General features: G+C 56.1%; 2 protein-coding genes across 10 annotated transcripts in view; both read left to right on the forward strand.

Moving 5' to 3' along the window:
• Window positions 1-21323, forward strand: part of CAMTA1 (calmodulin binding transcription activator 1) — a 1003074-nt gene that overhangs the window by 868819 nt on the left and 112932 nt on the right. For all 9 annotated transcript variants that reach the window (XM_050786880.1, XM_050786872.1, XM_050786886.1 and 6 more), the window contains one exon: window positions 4912-5065. In XM_050786880.1, the coding sequence (XP_050642837.1) occupies window positions 4912-5065 (154 nt within the window). The remainder of the gene's footprint in view (window positions 1-4911; window positions 5066-21323) is intronic.
• VAMP3 (vesicle associated membrane protein 3) overlaps window positions 1-21323 on the forward strand; it is a 707779-nt gene that overhangs the window by 561992 nt on the left and 124464 nt on the right. The gene's annotated exons all lie outside the window — the stretch shown is intronic.

A 21323-nucleotide genomic window follows, 5' to 3' on the forward strand; every position in this document is an offset into this window, starting at 1 on the left:
CAGGGCAGCCTGGACAAGACAAAGGCAACTTCACGCCACAACTGTCCAGAATCCGGAATCCAGGGCCCTGGCAGTGTCTGTCGCCTGCCGTGACTCTCAGATCCAGGCTCGCCTCTGTATTCCTCCAGGCCGCCCTGCTGAGCTGGTCCGCCTGAGCCCATCTCGCCACCAGCAAAGCAGCTTGGCGAGGACTCTGACACCGTTGCGAGCACTCCATGAAACTGATACATGAGGACTTCAAGGCTAATATATTTTTCTGCCAAAAACACCCAATAAAATGTAAAACTAATGAATAAAATTGCAACATTGCCAAGAAGCGATGTGTGCCCCAAATTTCCAAAAATACCTCCATCAGTCTGTGTCTGAAAACCAGCCCTACGCCAGGAAATCGTTACTACTCAACTCTGGGCATTCCAGCAGCAAGAGCTCCAGGCCCTGGGATGGAAACCGGGAGGCTGCCTGCTCCAGCATCTCTCCTGATCGTGCACTTGGTCTCCTGGACCCGCCAGGGGCTGGGACGTTCTGCTAATTGTATCAAACCAAGGGAGAAAGGCAAGGCCCAGCATGGAGGCTCCCAGGAAGGGACCCCCCAGCCCCGGGTGTTGGGCATGTGCCCTCAGTTGAAAGGGGTAGTTCTAGATGCTACGATCCCTACGTTTGTAGTTACTGAAGCGGGATCCACTGACCAGTGGATCTGTGAGACTTGAGTTGAAGTGTTGATGCGCCTTTGGGGTATGTTGGAGGATGGGGTGGGTATCCACTGCCTGCGTCAGGCTCTTAAAGAGATCTCAGACCTAGAAAAATGAAGAACCAGCCTTGCATTGTATCTTACCTTCCTAGCAACAACCTGTGTTTAGAAAGCCTTCCCGGCCAGGTGCAGTGGTTTGCACCTATAATCCCAGCACTTTAGGACGCCAAGGTGGGTGGATCACCTGAGGTCAGGAGTTCAAGACCAGCCTGGCCAACGTGGTGAAACCCCATCTCTACTAAAAATGCAAAAATTAGCTGAGCGTGGTGGCAGCCACCTGTAATCCCAGCTGCTCAGGAGGCTGAGGCAGGAGAATTGCTTGAACCCGGGAGGCGGAGGTTGCAGTGAGCCGAGATCATGCCATTGCACTCCAGCCTGGGCAACAAGAGTGAAATTCCGTCTCAAAAGAAAGAAAGAAAGAAAGAACGAAAGAAAGGCTTCCCTGCCCTTTGTAGACCCAGAAAACTGAAGCCAGATGTCAGGAGAACACAGGTCTAGGGAGGGCACAAGCAGGAGGTTAGAATTCAGCCTAATTTGATTCTACAAACCTTAAATAAGCCCCGGTGATTGTTGGACTGTCATAGCTCCAGGGCATTGTCCCTGAGGTTGAGGAAATAAAGTTGATGTTCAGACAATTAAAGCACAAAGCCAAATGCCATCCTACTAGGGTAGAGGCAGAGAGGGAATCAGGGAAGGCTTCCTGGAAGAGGAGGGCATCCTGGTGTCTGACCTCCAAGAATAGGCGGAGGCTGGTTATGCAGATGGAGGCTGAGCCCTGCAGGCAGAACTTCCTGAGATAGCAGCGTTTGGGGTGCTCTCATGCAGGAACTCCACAGTTTGGGTTCATGGTGAGAGAGGGAGGGCCTTTGCCCCACGAGACCCTGCCTGCCTGCCCACCACCTTGGCCTCCCACAGCAGGTCCCAGGCACCCAGGCTGTGCTCAGCGGGGCTGTGGAGCAGGATGCGGCAGCCCTTTCATCTCCCAGGCGTCTGGCATCTCAGCTCCCTCCTGCAGGGCCAGGCTCCTGCTTCAGGGACCAGAATCAGAGGCAGCCCTGGGTGGCCTACTGGCCCCTGCAGCCCTTTGATCTTTACTCATCTTGCTCAGCAGCTGGCACTGCTGCCTGGCTGTGCCCAGGCACAGGCAGGAGCCCTCGGCTCAGACACAGTCCCCAGGAGGCCAGTATGTTGGTCTGTAGAAAGAACATGGGGCAAGGACACAGTGAATCACCCCGTCTCTCCACCTCCATGCAAAGGGCATAGCAGATCTACCCGACCCAACTCTTGGGCATACTGCAAGAATGAAGTGAAATGGAGATGAGACAGTACTTAGGCCAAGCAGAAAGGGAGGCCACCAGATGTCTTGGCAGGACCTGAACCTGGAGTCAGAACCCTGGCTTCCAGATCAGGCTGTGCCCTGCTGGCACATAGCTTTGGGCAAGTCACAACTTCTTAGTGCTGTAGGCGCCTCACTATAGACGGAGGACACCCTCCCCTGCCCTGCCCTGCCCTGCCCGCCTCCTTGGCTAGCAGCGGCACCAAATGAGATAATGGCTGGAAAGTGCTTTGAAAAGAATAAAGTGCCGCACTGATGTCAGGGATTATCATGATTATTAAGGAGCATGATTACCACAATCCAGAAAAGCCGCCATTAAGGAGAAGGCTCCTGTTGATGTTGATTGAGTTTCCTGGTTATCTGAGTATTGGCAGGAAAAAATCTGTTTGAACCCTTGGTGAAAATCTTTTTTAATTATGCCAGTCTCCTTACTTACATTGGTCATGGTGTGATCCTGAGTCTTTATTTATTCATGGATTGATTGATTCACATATTCATGTATGACTCTTGCCCTGACAACATCCAAAAAAGCAGCTGCAGACCCAGCTCTCTCCTGCCTGGGGTCCTGCCTGTCTCAGGACTCATGGTTGAGTCTCAGTCTACCAGCCGGGGAAAGCAGAGGGCAAAGCAGCTTTTCCTCTATCAGGAGGAAAAGCACAGGATGAAGCCTTCCGCGTGGCTTTTTCCATCATTCCCTGCAGCGTCCTGATATCCTGTCATGTTTCCTTAGGACAATGCAAGAAAAAAATGGTTCAGGCGGGGCGCGGTGGCTCACACCTGTAAACCGAGCAGTTTGGGAGGCTGAGGAAGGCAGATCACCTGAGGTCGGGGGTTTGAGAGCAGCCTGACCAATATGGTGAAACCCTGTCTCTACTAAAAATGCAAAAATTAGCCGGGCTGTGGTGGCGTGCACGTGTAATCCCAGCTACTCAGGAGGCTGAGGTGGGGGAATTGCTCGAACCTGGGAGGTGGAGGTTGCAGTGAGCCGATATTGCGCCACTGCACTCCAGCCTAGGTGACACAGCAAGACCCTGTCTAAAGAGAAAAAAAAAGGTTCAAGAAATACCCTCTGATTGAGATGCAAGAGTTTAGCTAGGTTTTTCTGGCTTATCCAGATGCATCTAGAAAGTGACAGGATTGCTTTTTTTTTTTTTTCTTTTTAACTTGTCAATATTGATGTGGCCAGATAAGCAGCGCTGCCTTCTGGGGAGACCATAAGAAAGCCACAGAAGGCCCGATGCTCATCCCAGCGACACTGCTGCCTCACAAAGGCCCCTTGGCATGTCCTACCCAAGCTCAGGGGACAGAAAGCGACAGAGGACATTCTTAATAAGATGTCATGGGAAGGGGCTGACTGCTAAATAGAACCGATTTGAGACAAACTGGGCTTTTTTTTTTTTTTTTTTTTTTTTGAGACGGAGTCTCGCTCTGTCACCTAGGCTGGAGTGCAATGGTGCGATCTCTGCTCACTGCAACCTCCGCCTCCCAGGTTCACACCATTCTCCTGCCTTAGCCTCCCAAGTCACTGGGACTTACAGGCGCCTGCCACCATGCCTGGCTAATTTTTTTTTTTTTTTTTTTTGGATTTTTTAGTAGAGAGAGGGTTTCACCGTGTTAGCCAGGATGGTCTCGATCTCCTGACCTCATGATCTGCCCGCCTCGACCTCCCAAAGTGCTGGGATTGCAGGCATGAGCCACTGCACCTGGCCGAAACTGGGCCTTTTAGGTCTTCAGACTGAGAGCTCTTTCCCAGAATACCCGGTGGACAGCTGGTGCCCAGAAGTTCAGGAAACTCCGCCCCAGAAGCCAACAAGAAAGAGTGGATGAGCCGGACTGGGTGACAGAAGAGCTCTTCTAGGGAGGCGTTCCCAGAGATTCTGGGCACTAGCTGCCCCCTGGGTACTGCTTAGATGGAAAGTGCCAGCTGGGTGCGGTGGCTCACGCCTGTCATCACAGCAGTTTGGGAGGCTGAGACGGGCAGATTGCTTGAACCCAGGAGTTCAAGACCAGCCTGGCCAATATAGTGAGACCCCATCTCTACAAAAAATACAAAAATTAGCCAGGTGTGGTGGTGTGTGCCTGTAGTACCAGCCTCAGGAGGCTGAAGTAGGAGGATCACCTGAGCTCGGGATGCAGAAGTTGCAGTGAACTGAGATCACACCACTGCACTCCAACCTAGACAATGGAGTGAGACCCTGTCTAAAAAAATAAAATAAAGTGCTTCATTGTGGGGCTGTTCGTCGGGGGAGAAGACCACGGCTGAAGGCGGAGGGGCTCCAGCCCTCAGCAGGAGGGGCCTTAAGCTCTGGGAGCTCCTTTTCCCCTTGGGGAGAAGCAGGTGATGATGCCTGTGTTGGGGGCATCCCACAAGCTGTGAGGGGGAAACGCGTGTTGGGCGTGAAGGGGGGAGACGGCAGTGGCTGTGGTGTGAGGTCAGGGATGTTGGGTTGGAGGGAATTGGACCTCATGCCCGTGGTTCCCAGTTACACACATATCAGCTGATGTGTAGGTCAGAGTTTCTCAACCAGGGGTGATGTTGCCCCTCAGGGGACACTGGGCAATGTCTGAAGACTTTTCCAGGGGTCACAGCTGGAGGGGGAGGGGCTTAATGACATCAGTGGGTGGAGGCCAGGGAGACTGCTAACATCCCACGTGCGCTGGACAGCCCCCACCACAGAACCATCTGGCTGCAACCGTCAGCAGTGCGAGGTCAAGAGAGCCGGGTGTCTGGGGCCTCAGTCTCTGCCTGTACCTGCGGGGTTGGGGGCGGCCCTGACCCTGGCGGGCTCCATGCCACCCTCATGCTGCCAGTCTGCTCTCCCCACAGAACCCCGACATCGTCCTGGTGCACTACCTGAATGTGCCAGCCATTGAGGACTGCGGCAAGCCCTGCGGCCCCATCCTCTGCTCCATCAACACCGACAAGAAGGAGTGGGCGAAATGGACTAAAGAAGAGCTCATCGGGCAGCTGAAACCCATGTGTGAGTGGCCTTGGCCAGCCTGGCGCCCCCATGCTGGGGACTAGGCTGGTGTCAACCAGGTGGGGCCAGAAAGGTCCTCTGTGGCCTTGGGGATGCGGATCTGGAGCCCCATCTTACTAGAATGACAGTGGCACTGTGAGCTTAGCTTTTGCCCCACCTTCACTTGGCCCCTTGTAAGCTCCCTATACAGCAGCCAGGGCATAAAATGCCAGGCCCACATGACAGATGAAAAGAGTGAGGTTTGGAGACACAGAGCATGCAGGGGAAGGAGCAGGCCAAGAGTGGGCCAGGACCGGGTCTCCAGGACCACAGACAGGAGTGGAGGCCAGCTGGGGAGGGAAAGTGTGGAACAGGGGAGGGGTGGCGGGAGCGGACCCTGCCTTCTGCCTTGCCCATCCACGAGGGATCTGGGCTTAGCCACCGCCTCCTGGACTCAGGGCCCGCCTCAGCTCCCAGGCTGGGTGGCAAATAGATGATGGTAATTGAGCTGGATTTCATTTTGTCAGCGAAGTGGTGCTTTCTGAAGCATCTGTCAGGTGCAAATCACAGAATGCAAAACACCGAGTGAGGCCGGGAAGCCGGGGCTGCTCCGTACTTTGTTGCAGTGGCCACAGCTCCCGGCAGCCGCTGGCGGCTCTCAGTGGCTTCTCCTGCTCCCTGTTCAGCAGGGCTCGGGAAAAACAAACACAGGTCTGGGGGCTTTCCTGAGCTGAGAAGAGCACGGGGGCTGTTTAGTGCTGGACACGCAGCCCTCAGGGTTCAGGGACATTGATGGTCAGGGCTCAGGGCAAGGACCTGCCATCCGTGGGGCCTGGGGGGCGGGTCAGTGGCTCACTCAGAAGCAGAACTGTCCCTGGAGCTGGCTGGAGGGAGGAAGCAGCTGCTGGTCAGCATAGACAGCGGGGGGACTGAAATATTCTTTCTGCGGCTGGGAGCAAAGGTGAAGGTCCCTGTGCCTGGGAGGGTCCAGGCTGAGGCTCGGAGCACCCGCAGTGATGCTAATCCTGAGAGTCCCCTGGGTGCTCGGACTCAGGGATCTGCTCCCAGCCTCATGTTTGGGGATGAGGGTCAGGAGGGACAGAGGGGTCTGTGTGGCAAGGGGGGCCCCCCAGTGGGTGATAGCCTTGCCCACCAAGGGCTGGACCACAAGACTAAGCTTCCTCACATATCGTCCTTTGAGCCAAGTACCCCGTTGGGAGGTTTGGACCAGGCTGGTCTCAGTGCTCCTGCCTGGAAACTCGAGGCAGGCAGCCCAGGGGCCTCCTGAGCTCAAGCCACACCCATTGGCAACCTTCTTAACTGTGGTCCTGACCACATCCCTCCCTGCTTAAAACCATTCAATGCACACTCAATGTCCAAGCTCCTGAGCACAGCCCCTGGCCTCTGCAGGACTCTGCGCCCTTTCTGTCTGTTGTAGTCCCCACTGCCCAGAGCCTGCTGCCTCTCTGCCTGCCCCTCTCCCTGCCTCTGCCTGCTCACCCCGCCTGTCCCTCAGCTCTCAGCCTCTCCACAGGCCCTCCCACCACCCAGCTGGGCCTTCACACCCCTGTGCCCTGGCCTCCTCGAGTCCCCACAGGGGAGATGTCAGCCTCCCACGCTTCATCAGGAGGGGCCTCGTGAGCCTCTTCAAAATGCTGCTGAGCACCAGGACGCATGGGGAAACGGCCCGGCTACCCTTGGGAAGCACTCCAGCTCTCCGCACAGCGCTGGGCGTGCACAGGGCCCTGGAAATAGCCCTGGAATGGTGGAGGGGAAGGGACCTGCCCAGGGGCCTGAGCAGCAGACAGAAGCTGCAGAGTCCTGGCTCTGGGAGCCGGGGCTGCTCAGTGGCACCTTCCCAAGGGCAGGCCAGAGGTTAGGAGTCTGGGGCACCAGTGCTGGGGGCCCTGCTGTCAGACCCGCCTGCCTGCCCTTCCTACTCAGTACCTAGGGGGCACCTCACTATGCAGGGCTGGCACCGGACACTGGGTCCTGCCTAGACCCCGCCCCAGTGGCCTACTCATACTTTCTCTGCCGCAGGGCCTCAGCTGGGCCAGCGCGATGACTCTGCTGACCAGGAGCTCTGGTGCCCCCTAGGAAGGGCGGTAGAAAGAGTCAGGGCTGGTGAGTCAGGAGGCGGGTGCTCATCCTGGCTTCATGGCTGCCCCGCTATGCGGCCCTGGGCCAATGCCCCACCCTCTCTGCACCCCAGTACCCCTTCTGTAAAGGGGTAGCAAGAATCTAGCAGCCTGTGCCCTAAGACCAGCACTTCCAGCCAGCTCAGGAGGCCCGGCTCAGCTCCTCCACCCCTGCGCACCCTGTCCAAGGGGCTGAAGCTGCCAGCCTGTCCCATTTCCTGGGAGGTAGAGTCACTCCAGGGAGCTCAACTTTGTCCCTGCACTCAGGGCCTGGAGGAAGTGGTCTGGAACCTCTTTCCTGGAGCTTAGTCAATGCTTTCAAAATAAGAGTCCTAAGGACTCTTGCTTTGAAAGGGTGACCAGGGTCCAGGTGCTTCTGGAGCTCCTCCCATCCCTCAGTGTTCACCTTTAGAGGTGAGTTCCCGCTCAAAACAAGTCTTCAGTCAGGAGGAAGAGTTGCCTTCCTGGCCTTTCTGAGCCTTCTGTCTGCTTCTTCTTAGGTCACTAGAAGGAGTTCCTCTTGTCAGATTCCACTGGAAAATTAGGGCCCCTTTGCTGGACAAAGGCCCCCATCCACATGGCCGGAGAGGAACCCCAACCCCACTGGGCGCAGTAAAAGTTCTGAGAGATTGTGTGAGCCAGAGATTAGCCAACGGGGTGCTCCCAAGGGAAAAGATGCCTTTCAAGGTGGCTCCTACAGTCAGAGGCTGCTGGCCTGGGCCCTCCCAAATTCTTCTCCACACACACCTTTAGCCACACGCTCCCCATCTTCCCTGGAGCTGCCCATCCATCAGACAGGAATGCCACCTCCAGGCTGGGTGGGAGGAATTAGGCTTTATGAACTCCGGGGGGTGGAAACCAGGCCGGAGCCAGCCTCTGACGCTGAACCGGAGGGAACTGTGAATGCTGCTCAAAAATCTGCACTGCATCAGAAAATTATGTAAAACTACAACAAACTCCCCATAAATCTAATCACACTCGGCTCTCTGGTGTCTCGGGGGCGGGGGGGAAGCAGAGCCGCACACAATTACTCGTTGAGCGAGTGCGTGTGCTCTGACAGAGACAGTCTGAGAAACACGGCCCTGGAAATGCGGCTGCAGGAGAAGGCGCAGGTGCCGATCAAGCTTGGAACACACATAGGGCTCCAGCTAAGCGTGTCCGGGGAGAGCAGAGGTGTGCTGAGAGCCAAGAAGTCCTCAGATTTGATTCCAGAATCGGGCGGGTCACCCAACACTGGAGCCAAGCACATTATCTTCATCCCATTTCCACATAAATCACGTGCCTTCAAAGACTTCACAGTTTGATTTCCTGATGTTTCCAAATTTCTCTGCCCACCAGCGGAGCTGTCAGCGGTTTAATCAAAATGTTGTGCTTCTCAGGGGTGAAGGGAGATGGGTCTGCAGCCTTTGCCTCACCTGCTGTGAGATGGGGGCTCCATGACCTTGTGCCCTGGGAATCTCACCAGGTGATTCAGAGAATCTCATCCTGGTCCTTGCAGCTGTGCCCTTTGGTCAGAAGGGGGCTTCCCTTTCACCTGCAATCTGAGGCCTGCTTCCTCCAGGTGAAAAAACCACACAGAGAAATAAATGAAGATGGCTGATAGGAATTCCCAGGACGTTCCCAGAGCTCTTTCCTGTCTTTTGGAATCGCTTCTGTAATCATGAGAATATGGGCCCTGCCGCTATGAGGAAGGCCAAAATCACAGTGGCTTCAGTGAGAGGGAAGCTCCTTTGGCTTTCATGTCACAGTTCAGGGTTGATGTGGCAGCCCCAGGGTCAGGGATCCGCCACCCAGGCTCCCTCCAGGTGGCTGCTCCCCATTCCTAGGGCTTCGCCCTCTTTTACATGGTCCAAAATGACTACTCCAGCTCCTGCCATTGCAACTGCATTCCAACCAGTGGGAAGAGGAGAAAATAAGGTGGAGGGTGAGTTCCTTCCCTTTAAGGACAGGGCCCACAAGTTGCATACATCATTTCCACTCTTGCGTCGTTGGACAGAATTTTGTCATATGGTTACTCCTAGTTGCAAGAGAGTCTGGGAAGTGTAGTTTTTGGCTATGTAGTTCCATCCTAACATACTCTGGGGAAAGAGGTTCTGCATGTGAGTCATTCAGAGCTGAGTAGAGCTGCGCTCAGCCAGGGGTGCCCCTATGGGCTTCAGCTTTCTGACTCATAGTGCACAGAATTCCTCATTTCAGTCCAAGGCCTGGCAATGACTGTCTGGGGCGCCGTCTGAGGCCTGGAGTTTATAGTACACAAGTAATCTAAAGCTTAGTATGTCTCATCCTGGAAATTCCGGGGTCTGTTCCAATGCAGCTGGTCTGAGAGAGCACCAGATTTGCACCCAGTAAACCCCCACCGTGTGAGTGAGGAGCTGGAGGGGGAGTCCTCTCCTCCCAGATCTGCCACTGAGAGACGACTTTGAGTGGAGTCGACTGCTCTGCCAGGCAGGGCTCTGTGCTTCTGTCCTGCCAAGCTGGCAGGAAACTTGCTCAGTGATGGTGGGCTGCTCAGAGCCACCGTGGTTCTAAACTGCCATGCCCCAAACCTTGCACCCTCGGCTCCACTGGAACCTACAGAAAGCCAGATGGAACCGTTTTCTCGGAGAAGATCCACTCCCTCTGGGCACCCGTGGCTTTCTTCCCTGCCCATTTCCTGGCAGCCCAGGAGGGGATGGCACACCAGGCATTTCCCAGCAAGCTGTTGGTGAGGTTGTTCCATCCGGAGTGAGTGGTGAGGGCATGACTTTTAAGCTATGTTCACAGCCCTTCCCGTGTGGTGATCTTGTCTCAGCTCTACCGCCTGGAGGCTCCTCTTGGAGTGCCCTGGCTGGCCAGATGGCCCTGCAGCCATGAGCAAGGCCTGGGCCTTCCTGCAGGCTTCGAAGGCCTGGAGATCAGCAGGCAGCTCCCGCAGCCGCCTCCGGGTTTAGCTCCACCCTGCTCGCCCACCCCAGAGCTCCGCTGGCGTCAGGCCAGAGTGCTCAGGCCTCTGGGGCAGGTGTCCTCTGCATCACTGGGCGGGCAGCAGGAGGGCTGGCTGTGGAGTCAGCAGAGTCCCAGGGCCTGCACCCACCCTGCACGCACACCACACAAGTGCTCCATGCACCTCCATGCTTCTGCACGGGCACATGATGTATCCACAGGCACAAGTGCGTGGGGATTCAGCGCCTCCACCCCCACACTTCCTCCAAAAGCAACCTCACCTCCATGGTAGGAGGTGGAGGCCATAGTAAATGTGAGGCCACAAAGGCCATGTTGAAAGTGGAGGTGGAGGCCATCCTGAGTGTGGGGTGGAGGCCATAGTGAGTGTAGGCGAAGGCCCTGGTGAGTTTGGTGGGGGCCCTGGTGAATTGGGTGGAGGCCATGGTTACTGTGAGAGTGAAGGCTATGGTGAGTTGGGTGGAGGCCGCGGTTACTGTGAGAGTGGAGGCTATGGTGAGTTGGGTGGAGGCCGTGGTGAGTTGAGTGGAGGCCCTGTTGAGTTGGGTGGAGGCCACGATGAGTTGGATGGAGGCCATACTAAGTGTGAGTGGAGGCCCTGTTGAGTTGGGTGGAAGCCCTGGTGAGTGTGAGTGGAGGCCCTGTTGAGGTGGATGGAGGCCCTGGTGACTGAGGGTGGAGGCCATGGTGACTGTAAGTGTGAAGGCCCTGGTGAGTGGGTGGAGGCCATGGTGTTAGTGGAGGCCCTGTTGAGTTGAGTGGAGGCCCTGGTGAGTTGGGTGGAGGCCCTGGTGAGTTGGGTGGAGGCCACGGTGAGTTGGATGGAGGCCCTGGTAAGTGTGAGTGGAGGCCCTGTTGAGGTGGATGGAGGCCCTGGTGACTGAGGGTGGAGGCCATGGTGACTGTGAGTGTGAAGGCCCTGATGAGTGGGTGGAGGCCATGGTGTTAGTGGAGGCCCTGTTGGGTTGAGTGGAGGCCCCTTGGGTGGAGGCCCTGTTGAGTTGGGTGGAGGCCACGGTGAGTTGGATGGAGGCCCTGGTGAGTGTTAGTGGAGGCCCTGTTGAGTAGAAGCCCTGGTGAGTTGGGTGGAGGCCCTGGTGAGTGTGAATGGAGCCCCTGTTGAGGTGGATGGAGGCCCTGGTGACTGTGGGTGGAGGCCATGGTGACTGTGAGGGTGAAGGCCCTGGCATGTGGGTGGAGGTCATGGTAACTGTGAAGGTGGAGGCTATGGTGAGTTGGGTGGAGGCCCTGGTGAGTTGGGAGGAGGCCCTGGTGAGTGTGAGCAGAGGCCCTGTTGAGGTAGATAGAGGCCCTGGTGACTGAGGGTGGAGGCTATGGTGACTGTGAAGGTGAAAGTCATGGTGAGTTGCATCGAGGCCATGGTGACTGTGAGGGTGGAGGCCACAGTGAGTTGGATGGAGGCCCTAGTGAGTGTAAGTGGAGGCCCTGTTGAGTTGGGTGGATGCCCTGGCGAGTGTGGGCTTGCTTTTGCTGTCATGGCCCCCACCGTCCATCTCCCTTAACACGCTGGTCCTCACCTGCAGCCTGTTGGTTTCTCAGGGGCCAGGGTGTCAGCCCTGCCAGCCTTCAGCACCTGTAAGGTGGTGCTGCCGAGACACCACACCGTTTCCAGGACCGGGCCTGGGCTAGCTGGCTGCAAACGGGAGCCCCTCATTGCTGAGCAGTGGCTGCAGCGGCAGAGAAATCCGCTCAGAGCGACTGCTGAGCCGGCACCTGCTCTCCAGGGACCCAGCTCACACTGGGAGAGGTCGCAGAGCCCGGGATCCCCAGACCGCCCCCAGCCTCCCTCCCTCTGTGCCGAAGGCCCTCGCTGTTGCCAGTACCCAAGCCTGGGGTTGTATGTTCAATGAGCCTTTTGTTTTCTCATAATTTTTCAGACAAAGAGCAAAGATCCAGAAGGGGGGGCTGTGTTTATTTGTTTTGTTTTTTGCTTAGATTGTAATCCTGGTGATTATAGAATATCAAGAAGGAAAATCAACAAAGGCTTCCTTTCCGGGGCTCGCGGAACCGTTCCTGGTCGACCAGCGCCACCTGGTGGCCAGCGGCAGCGGACCCGCTCGGAGACGGGCGCCCCGGGAAGCCTGACTCCCCGGCCCAGGCCACCGGGAGCTTGCAGGCGGGGGCCTGTCCCACTCCTGCCTCTGGACCTGGTGTCTGAGATGTGCTGGGAAGCTGTTGGGGACCTGCTCTGTTATTCTGGAGTGGTGGGGCTTGGGCTGGGGCTGGAACTAGCAGCAGGAGACCCTAGGGAGAGGTGCCTGTGCCCACCTTTTTTCCTCTCCAGCTCAGTCGATCCTGATCCAGCATCACCTGGCTGGCTGGGGACGGTGGGCTGGGAGCTCTGACCCTGACTAGGAGCAGGTATCCCTAAGGCTCAGCCAGAGTCCATCGAGGAAGGACAGCAGCCAGCCTGAAAGTCTCAAAGATAACTGGACATGGTGGCTCACCCCTGTAATCCCAGCACTCTGGGTGGCTGAGGCAGGAAGGTTACTTGAGCCTAGGAGTTCAAGATCAGCCTGGGCAACATGGCAAGACCCTGGCCCTACAAAAAATAGAAAAATTAGCCAGATGTGGTGGTGCACACCAGCTACTTGGGAGGCTGAGGTGGGAAGATCACTTGAACCTGGGGAGTTCAGGGCTGCAGTGAGCTGAGATGGTGCCACTGCACTCCAGCCTGGGTGACAGAGCAAGACCTTGTCTAAAGAAAAGAAGAGAGAGAAGAGAAGAGAAGAAAAGAGAAGAGAAGAGAAGAGAAGAGAAGAGAAGAGAAGAGAAGAGAAGAGAAGAGGGCCGGGCACGGTGGCTGATACCTGTAATCCCAGCACTTTGGGAGGCTGAGGCAGGTGGATCACCTGAGGTCAGGAGTTTGAGACCAGCCTGACCACATGGTGAAACCCCATCTCTACTAAAAATACAAAAATTAGCCAGGAATGGTGGCAGGTGCCTGTAATCACGACTACTTGGGAGGCTGAGGCAGGAGAATCACTTAAACCCGGAAGGCAGAGGTTGCAGTGAGCCAAGATCGCACCACTGTGCTCCAGCCTGGGCAACAGAGTGAGACTCCACCTCAAAAAAAAAAAAAAGAAAGAAAGAAAAGAAGAAGAAGAAGAAAAGAGAGCTGCAAAGACTTTTCCCCCATGGAGCTACAGGTGTGGGCACAGTGAGGAGCTGGGGGGTCAGCCCCAGGTGGGAGAGAGAGGGGATGTTGCTAGAACTCTTTCTGGCCAGCAGTGTTCACTTAGAAGCATGTTCCGGGGTCCTTACCTCTGAGCAGAGACTTCTGGGATAGGAGCAAATGGCTGAATGTCACGAGTGAGCTCGGGCCTCCCAGGCCACCCAGTTCTGGGGCTCAGAGGGAGCTGAGAATCTTACCCTGGAATCCACCAAGGCCCCAGAAAGCCTGAGCAGAGACAATGGCTCCCCTCAGAACCACCTGGATGGGGCTGAAAGGCAGGCCCTTCCCCAGACATTCTGACTCGCTGGGTCTGGAGTGGGCTTCAGACCCTGAGTTTTTTATGAAGCTAGGTTCTTGTCCTGGGGTCCCCAGGAGACCATACTTTTTAAGAAACCCTGGCCTACAGCAGCCTCTGGCAAGAGACCAGCCAAGAGCAGGACCAGCACCTCTTTGGGCCACAGGCCTCCTCAGGCGTCGGCTGGTTCTCACATCCGGGTGGGAGGAGGGCAGGCATCGGAGGCCACATGGAGCTTAGTCTAGCCGCACTCCCAGAGGAAGCCACTCCCTGGCGTGCACTAAGTACTGGGTGTATCATTTCTGGATGTTCCAGGACTGCGTGAGGACTTTCTGTAGACTCTGGGTTAAGAAATATGCCTCTAGAAGTTTCCTTTTTTTGCAGCTGAGGTGTTGGTGCCGGCACATGGTGGGGCCTTGCTAGACACTTGTTGATTTGCGCTTGTGAGAAATCGTGGAGTTGCATAAGAAGAAGCACATCTGTGTCCCCACGGCAGGCCGAGGGCCTGGATGGCAGCTCTGTCCCTGAGAGCAGAGGCCTGGCTCCCTGCCTGCATCTGCAGGGCCTGGGAGTCATGGGGGAGGCAGGGATAGTGCTGGCGGTTCCTGGCGAGCATTTCCTCTGCCTTTTACCCTTCCCTCTGGGAAGGAGCTGCTGGCGTGAGGAGCAGGCAGGGCAGGTTCCTGGGATCTCCAGGTGGGTCCCAGCCCTCCTCCTGGCTCCTGCCGGAATGCCTGCAGCCCCCTTCCAACTTGGCACAGAGGACAGCAGAGGGTGGGCACGGAGAGGCTGACTTGAGTGTGGGGCTTGCTTCCTACTTTGCTCCCAGGATCCAGGTTTGTTTTGCAAATGTTGGTGTCTCACTCCAGCTAGTTTTGTGGAGCCAATCCAGCCCCCGAGTAGGACTGGAAGAGAAATACTGCTTTTGATTTCCTGTCTCTCCCGGCACCTTGCTGCCCGGGGCCGCTTCAAGGCCGCATAGCCGCTTCTGTGACAGGAGTCCCCCTTTCATGGAGTTCATCCCTGTGCTGGTGTTGGGGATACAGGGCCCCACCCACGTCCCAGGTCCTGACTGCTACACAGAGCTGATGCTGAGCCCTGCTAGGTGCCAGGGAGTGGTTCTGTCAAAATTAGAATTCGTTGCCAACATTCAGATCTCCAGATTTTCAGCCTCTCTTTAAAAAAGGAAGGCTCCGGGCCAGGTAGTTGGGAGCTCAGAGGCAGCTGCTCTGTGGACGGAGCCTGGCTTCCTGCGGTGCTGCCTCCCAGCACACGAGGAGGAACCTGAGTCCAGGGCCCTAGAGCAATCTTACCAGAAGCAAGATGGAAGCATCCAGAATCCCACTTGGTCCCCACCCCTCTTTCTGAGTGGCCTGGAGGGGCAGGGGAAAAGCTCATCAGTCCCACATTCCCTGCTCTCTCTGCCCTGAGCAGTGCCCGGGGGAGGGGGCTGCAGTTTGGACAGAGTGGGGAGAAGGGAATTCCAGAGGCCATATGCACCCCGATCTGCAGATCACCATGAGGCTCTGACGTTGCCAGGCGGCCAGCACTCCTAGTGCATTCACACTTCTCCCACGACGCAAAGAATTCCCAGCCTGGTAACAATGCCACTTAGCACATCGGAAGATTCCGAGAGCCTCGGGATGGCTCTAAGATGCCACTTTGTATGTCGCTGAGCACCTTGGAGATTTCCTGTGAGGCCAGGGGCAGGGGTAAAGGACATGCCACCCCACATGCTCTGTATTTCCTGATGACGGAGTCACTGGCCGGGCTGGAATGGTGCCTCTCCCTACCCCTCATTGACAAGGTCCATCCCACCTGCAAGAAGAAAGAATACGGCAAGGTTAAGCTCTCAACACCCTGGCAGTCTGCTGGAACCTCCAGCCCTGCCTTTTCCACAGGGTGTGTGATGCTGGGACGAAGCCCATGCCCCCTGGCAGATGGAGGACTGTCATGCCCCAACAGCGAGCCCCAGAAATGACAGGCTCACTGGGGACACGGCAGAGAGGTCCCCTCACGTGCACGCGGCGGGCGCACGCTCCATCCCGTCCCCCCTCAGCCTCTGCGCTCCTCGAAATGAGATTTCTGAAAATTTTGTCCTCAGGACCAATAGACGAATGAGAGTTGAGCGGTGAGATCGGGAAATTGAATAGTATGTGGGTGTCTGGATATGAGAAGTTAAATCTAATGAAAATTTCATCCAGTTGAACCAAGAAATCAGAAGCAGGGCCTTTATTCCTGTCAACAAGAATACAGTGAAAATTAAACCAACCCGGCTGCCATTTCCCATTGACCTTGTCGCCATGGAGACAGCCTCCTAGTGTCAACAACACCGAGGACTCCAAAGGGGCCCCATTCACTGCAGGAGAGACACGTGGCCAGTCCCTCTCCCATCCGCCTGAGACACGTGGTTCATAAGGAGAGCAGCCACACACGCAGGGTTGCCAGAGGGCATCCCAGGTTATACCAGCACCTGGACAAATGACCACAGCACCCTTTCTCGGCTCCCAGGGTGACCTGGCTTGACTAGTTAAATGGCCACCCTCTTTCTGGGTCTTCCTTGGGCGGCGGGGTACCTAGGTGGGTAGACTGGACAAACTCAGTTGGAGGAGGAGGACGGGACCCCCCACAGCCCTCCAGAAAAGGACAGTGCCCCTTGTCCTTGCCACTCGCTCATCACAGCACCCAGAAATCTCTTCCCATGTGAAGGAAGGCCAAGCATCGATTCCAGCAGGTGCCGCCTGTGCAGTAACTATGGTGGTCAAAGCTCCAGGTGGCCTTGCCCTGTCATCCTTCCAAGAGTTAGTGCCCCACAGAGCAAAGGGGGCAGGTAGCTGGCTCTCACCCATTCCGGGGGCCACCAGGAGCTGAGGCAGACGTCTGGAGTTCTCTCTGTCTCCTCGTCCAACTCCTTTCCAAAGTCTTCCAGGCAGGACTGCAGAGCAGAGGGCTTCCCCTCTCATGCAGCTTTCCACCCTGGCCCGGGCAGATCTCCTGTGGATGCCATCACATCAGAATCCAGGGGTGGGGCCACCTGGATAGGGTCCAATGGCATACAGTCAGGTGAACCGGCAAGAGGCACCCACTTTCCAGATGAAGAAACTAAGAGCCAGAGGAATCAAAGATCTTGTTATAAGATCACACAGTGTGTGAGGGAAAGAGCTGCGGCCACTTGGGGCTCTGACCCCAGGCCAGCATGGTGCTGCCACCCTGTCTCCCGCTGTTTCTAAATTCTGGCCCCTTCTTCCCGTGTGGCCAGCACAGGGCACTGCACTTGGAGGTGTTCCCTCCCCTTTGGAAAAGCCCCACCACCTCATGGGACAGCCACGTCAGGAATGAAAGACAGCCAAGATGAAGCTGCCCCTCCACCCCCTGCCGTCCCTCGGGGGTCCTCTCCCCACCCCCACCACACCCCAAATGAGGAGGCCCTGTCATGGAGCCAAGCGTTGCTCCCACACACATCCTGGACAGTCTGGAATGAACCCTTCTTAGGTTCTTTTGGTTTTTGTCGAAACTCCCCCCAAATGCGCCCCAAGCCAGGCACAAAGCCTGCCGCTGTGACAAGGCCAGCGCATGCCTCAAGGAAGCCCCAGCGCCCAGGCTTGGACGCCACGTTGCTGAGACGTCCTCCTTGCAGCGACCTCCCAGGTTTCCTTCCTCCTTCCTCTCCTGCTTGCTGTGATTTTCCAAGAGCGGGTCCCCATCAGGCCCTGCCTCCAAGTTCCTCCTGTGGGAGGCTCAAGGAAGAGTTTCTTCTGCCCTGGTCTGGGTGGTTTGGCCAGATGAGTGACAACTGACCTGACCCCGAAGTGAGGAAATCCTAAGCGGGGAGCCAGGGACTTGGGAGCTTCTGCCCACTAAGGCCCCAGCCAGCAAGGCCTGGCCCCGCTGAGACAGCCCAGCACCTGCGAAGTCAGGGAGGGCAGGAGAGGAAACTGGGCATCCAGCTTAGGATGACAGCATGTGGCCCAGCCCCAGGACCCTGAGTTTCCTGCACAGTCACCAGCCCCTGGTGAAGGGGCAGCCAAGGCGCTCACCTGTAGTCCCAGCTACTCGGGAGGCTGAGGCATGAGAATTGCTTGAACCCAGGGGTCGGAGGTTGCAGTGAGTAACCTCCGGAGTAGTAGAGGAGAGAGGCATTCTGGAAAGCCCCTGATGTCAGAACCCCTTGAACTGTACACACACATACACACACACACACCCCTATACACACACACACCCCTATACACACAAACACACACCTATGCACACAAACACACCTATACATACCTGCACACCTATACACACCTATATCCACACCCACACACCTATGCACACTGATATACACCTATACACACACACCTATACACACATCTATATACACACATACCGATACACCCACACCTATACACGCACCTATATGTACACAGATCTATACATGCACACCTATACACACACCTGTACACACACACACACAAAAGTGTGCAGTGCATAGAGCAGGGTGGGTGTGGACTCTAGCCAGAGAGCCTGAGGATGAGGCCTGAGCCCCCATGCGGAGTGTATTATTCTGCCTCCAAAACTCATGTTGAAATTGAATTCCCAGTGCAACTGTGTCTGGACGTGGGGCCCCATGGGAGATGTTTAACTGCTATACTTAGGGTTCCTGGGAATGGATTCTTTTTCTTCACCCTTCCACCATGCAATGACATAGCAAGGAGGCCCTCACCAGTCACTGGCAGCTTGGTATTGGACTTCCCAACCTCCAAAACTATAAGCCAATACATTTCTGTTCTTTATGAATTTCCCGGTCTGCGGTATTCTGTTGTAGCAGCACAAAACAGACTAAGACACTGCCCTCACAGAGTGCCACAGACTGGGGGCTTAAACAACAGAAATGGATTGTCTCACAGTCTGCAAGCTGGGAGCCTAAGATCAAGGGGCATTGAGGTTGGTTTCTGGTAGGGCCTCTCTTCCTGGGTTGCAGACAGCCACCTTCTCACTGCGTCCTCGTATGACCATTTCTCTCTGCATGGGCACTCCTGGTGTCTCCTCCTCTGTTTATAGGGACACCAGTCCTGCTGGGATAGGGTCCCACCCATGTGACCTCACTTAACCGTAGTTACCTCCTTAAAAGTCTGTTTCCAAATACAGTCACATTGGTGGTTAGGGCTTCAACCTATGGATTTGGTCAGGGACACAGTTCAGTTCATGACAGAGGAAAATAGAAGGGCCCTACCGTGGCTCAGGCTTAGACTGTGTAGATGAAGCTCTCCGCCTCTTCCCAAGGGACTGGGATGGAGCAGCTGCAACCCAAGAGGCCCTCGGCTGGCAGCCTGCCCCGTGTGGGGTGAGGCCCCTACGCCTTCCCCCAGCCCGCTCTTCCAGATCTCAATTACTCTTTTCCCAGCAGTTGGCCGCCTCTTGGGTAAATTGTTCATCAGATGATGCTCTCCAAAGCATGGGCCACATGCTGTTGTCATTGATTTCATTTTGATTATTCATATTAGTGGAAGCGCTGCTGACTTGCCACGGGCCATAATTAGGGTAAACATCTTGTACGAGGGCTAGGTCAGCATTGGAGTGGGCCTGGGGTTTCTGCAACGGCCGCTCCCAGCCTCAGCTCTGCAGGCCGATCCTCACACAGGCTGCGCTGCAGGCATTCCTGTCGGAGGGAAAGCAGTCCCCGGCCTGTGTTTCACGGGGCAGCCTCAGGGCTTCTGGGGTAGCTGGAGGAGGACACCTTTCGAGGAGCCAGCATCCTGCTTCCCAGTGGCCAGTGTCGCCATCCTGCCTGCCCCTATCTCGTGGAGCCCCATGCTGGGTCTGACTTATCCCACCCCATACCAACCCTTTCTTCTCTCTGGTACTTGCCCTGACCCAGCCTTCCTGGGGATACAGGTCTCTCTCCACCGCCTGAGCGGACCAGGGACCACCACCCAGGCCCCATCTATGGGGAGCTGCAAGAGGGTCCCTCTGTCTGGGATTCAGCTCAGGCCATTCTGCCTGAGAACAGGGAGTCAGGTACCGCCCAGTGAGGTACAGTGAGCAGGAGGGGACAGACGTGACCCAGAGCCACCAGGACATTACCTTTCTGGGAATTCCCCTTCCTCTTTCTGTGTCTCCTGCCTTACATGTCACGGGAGGTCACGTGATCAAGTGTACTTTTAATGTGGTTTCCCTTTTGCTGCTTTAAAAGGGGGACGGGGCCAATGGGGAGGCCAGCATGCGTGGCTATTAACCTTCCTTTCCTAAAGCGCTTTTTCCCTATAGAAACCTCCCTTCCCGCTGATTGATTCCATGTCGGGAAGCAGAGCATGACATGTTAAAAGCCGTCTTGATAGTATTTGATATTCAGTGCTAACAACTCACCACCTCAGAGGAGGGGGCTTTTCTCCACCCACCCCTACCCCCACCCCCACCCCCACCCCACCCCCAAACCCCGGCAACACCAGGGCAAGGAGGGAGACAATCTGCATATTGCATGTGCCAAGACAGTAGGTAATTTGCATTAAGCATCCAGAAACTCTCTGCTTGCAATCTGTCAGCCTTCACTGGGTCTTCATTTTATAACCTTCACAACATAAGGAGGAGAGCAAGAGGCAGAGAGAATGCGGCTGCCACACCCCCATCGGGGCTAGAGTGGAAACGTGGCCTGATTGGCGGTTGTCAGAGCAGAGGGGGCCCTGATCTGAAATGCCAGGAGACTCTGCCAGCCAGGGGATTCGAAAGCCTCACTACACCGAGACCCAAGACCCTTGAGTGGGGTATGGCCTGAAGGCCAGAAGCCAGAGGTGGGGCTGCCCTGAAATCAGCTCATCTCCCCAGAGAGCCAAGTTCAAACTCAGCAGGGATCTTCCCAGAGAACGTGTGGCCTGGCTTGGCAAGGGGCACCTGCTCAGAGTTCCCACAGGGAGAAGCTCCCATGGTGAGCTCGGCAGCGGTTTCTGCTCTTGGACTTGCAGTTCCCTGCTGAGTTTAAGCTTTCAACAGAGCTGTGTGTTCTCCCATCCTAACGACATGGAAGGAGCCTCTGCAGAGCTTTAAAAAAATACCAGGCACCACCTCAGACCAGTGACGTCAGAATCTCCTCTCTGGGGCCTGGGCACAGCCAGAGTAGGGGACCCGCAGCTGGAACAGGCCACGGCCTGTACAGCGGTACCGAGGGGAGTCTCAAATCCTGCCCTGCGGCCTCTGGAGTGTGACTTGGGCTGTCACCTCCCCTCCTGAGCCTCTGTTTTCTCATCTGTAAAATGAGTCTGGAAATGTCTTTAGCCAAGGAGTACCCTGGGCATAGGGACAGGCCAGAGAGCCTGTAACCCCTCATCCTGCCTCCACCAGGTCCTTTCTGCAGTAATCTGTCTTCTGTATTGAATTTCTAGGTAGAGGTTTATTTAAGAAAAGGGTCCCATAGCTGTGATGAGGTTTTAAAGCCCCTGGCCCGGGCCTTCCCTCCAGCTGTCAGGGACAAGGTGCTTAGGGGGCTGCTGGAGAATTCCTCCACCGTCCACCTGAAGAAAGGTGGGCTGTCACTGCTGCCACCCGCCTGCCTGCGTCTATCACATAAAGTTCTGAACATGGCGGCTTGGCAAGCAGGTGCCACTCAGCCCCACCCCTCCCCCTCAGTGACCCACCAGAATCCCAGACCCCCTGAGAATAAGAGGCAGGAGGCAGGACGCTGCAGACCTCAGAGGAGCCTCTTCAGAGTGGAGCAGAGGGGAAGGAAAGGGGAGC

This window comes from Macaca thibetana, chromosome 1 (genome assembly GCF_024542745.1).
Source record: "Macaca thibetana thibetana isolate TM-01 chromosome 1, ASM2454274v1, whole genome shotgun sequence".
Classification (NCBI taxonomy): domain Eukaryota; kingdom Metazoa; phylum Chordata; class Mammalia; order Primates; family Cercopithecidae; genus Macaca; species Macaca thibetana.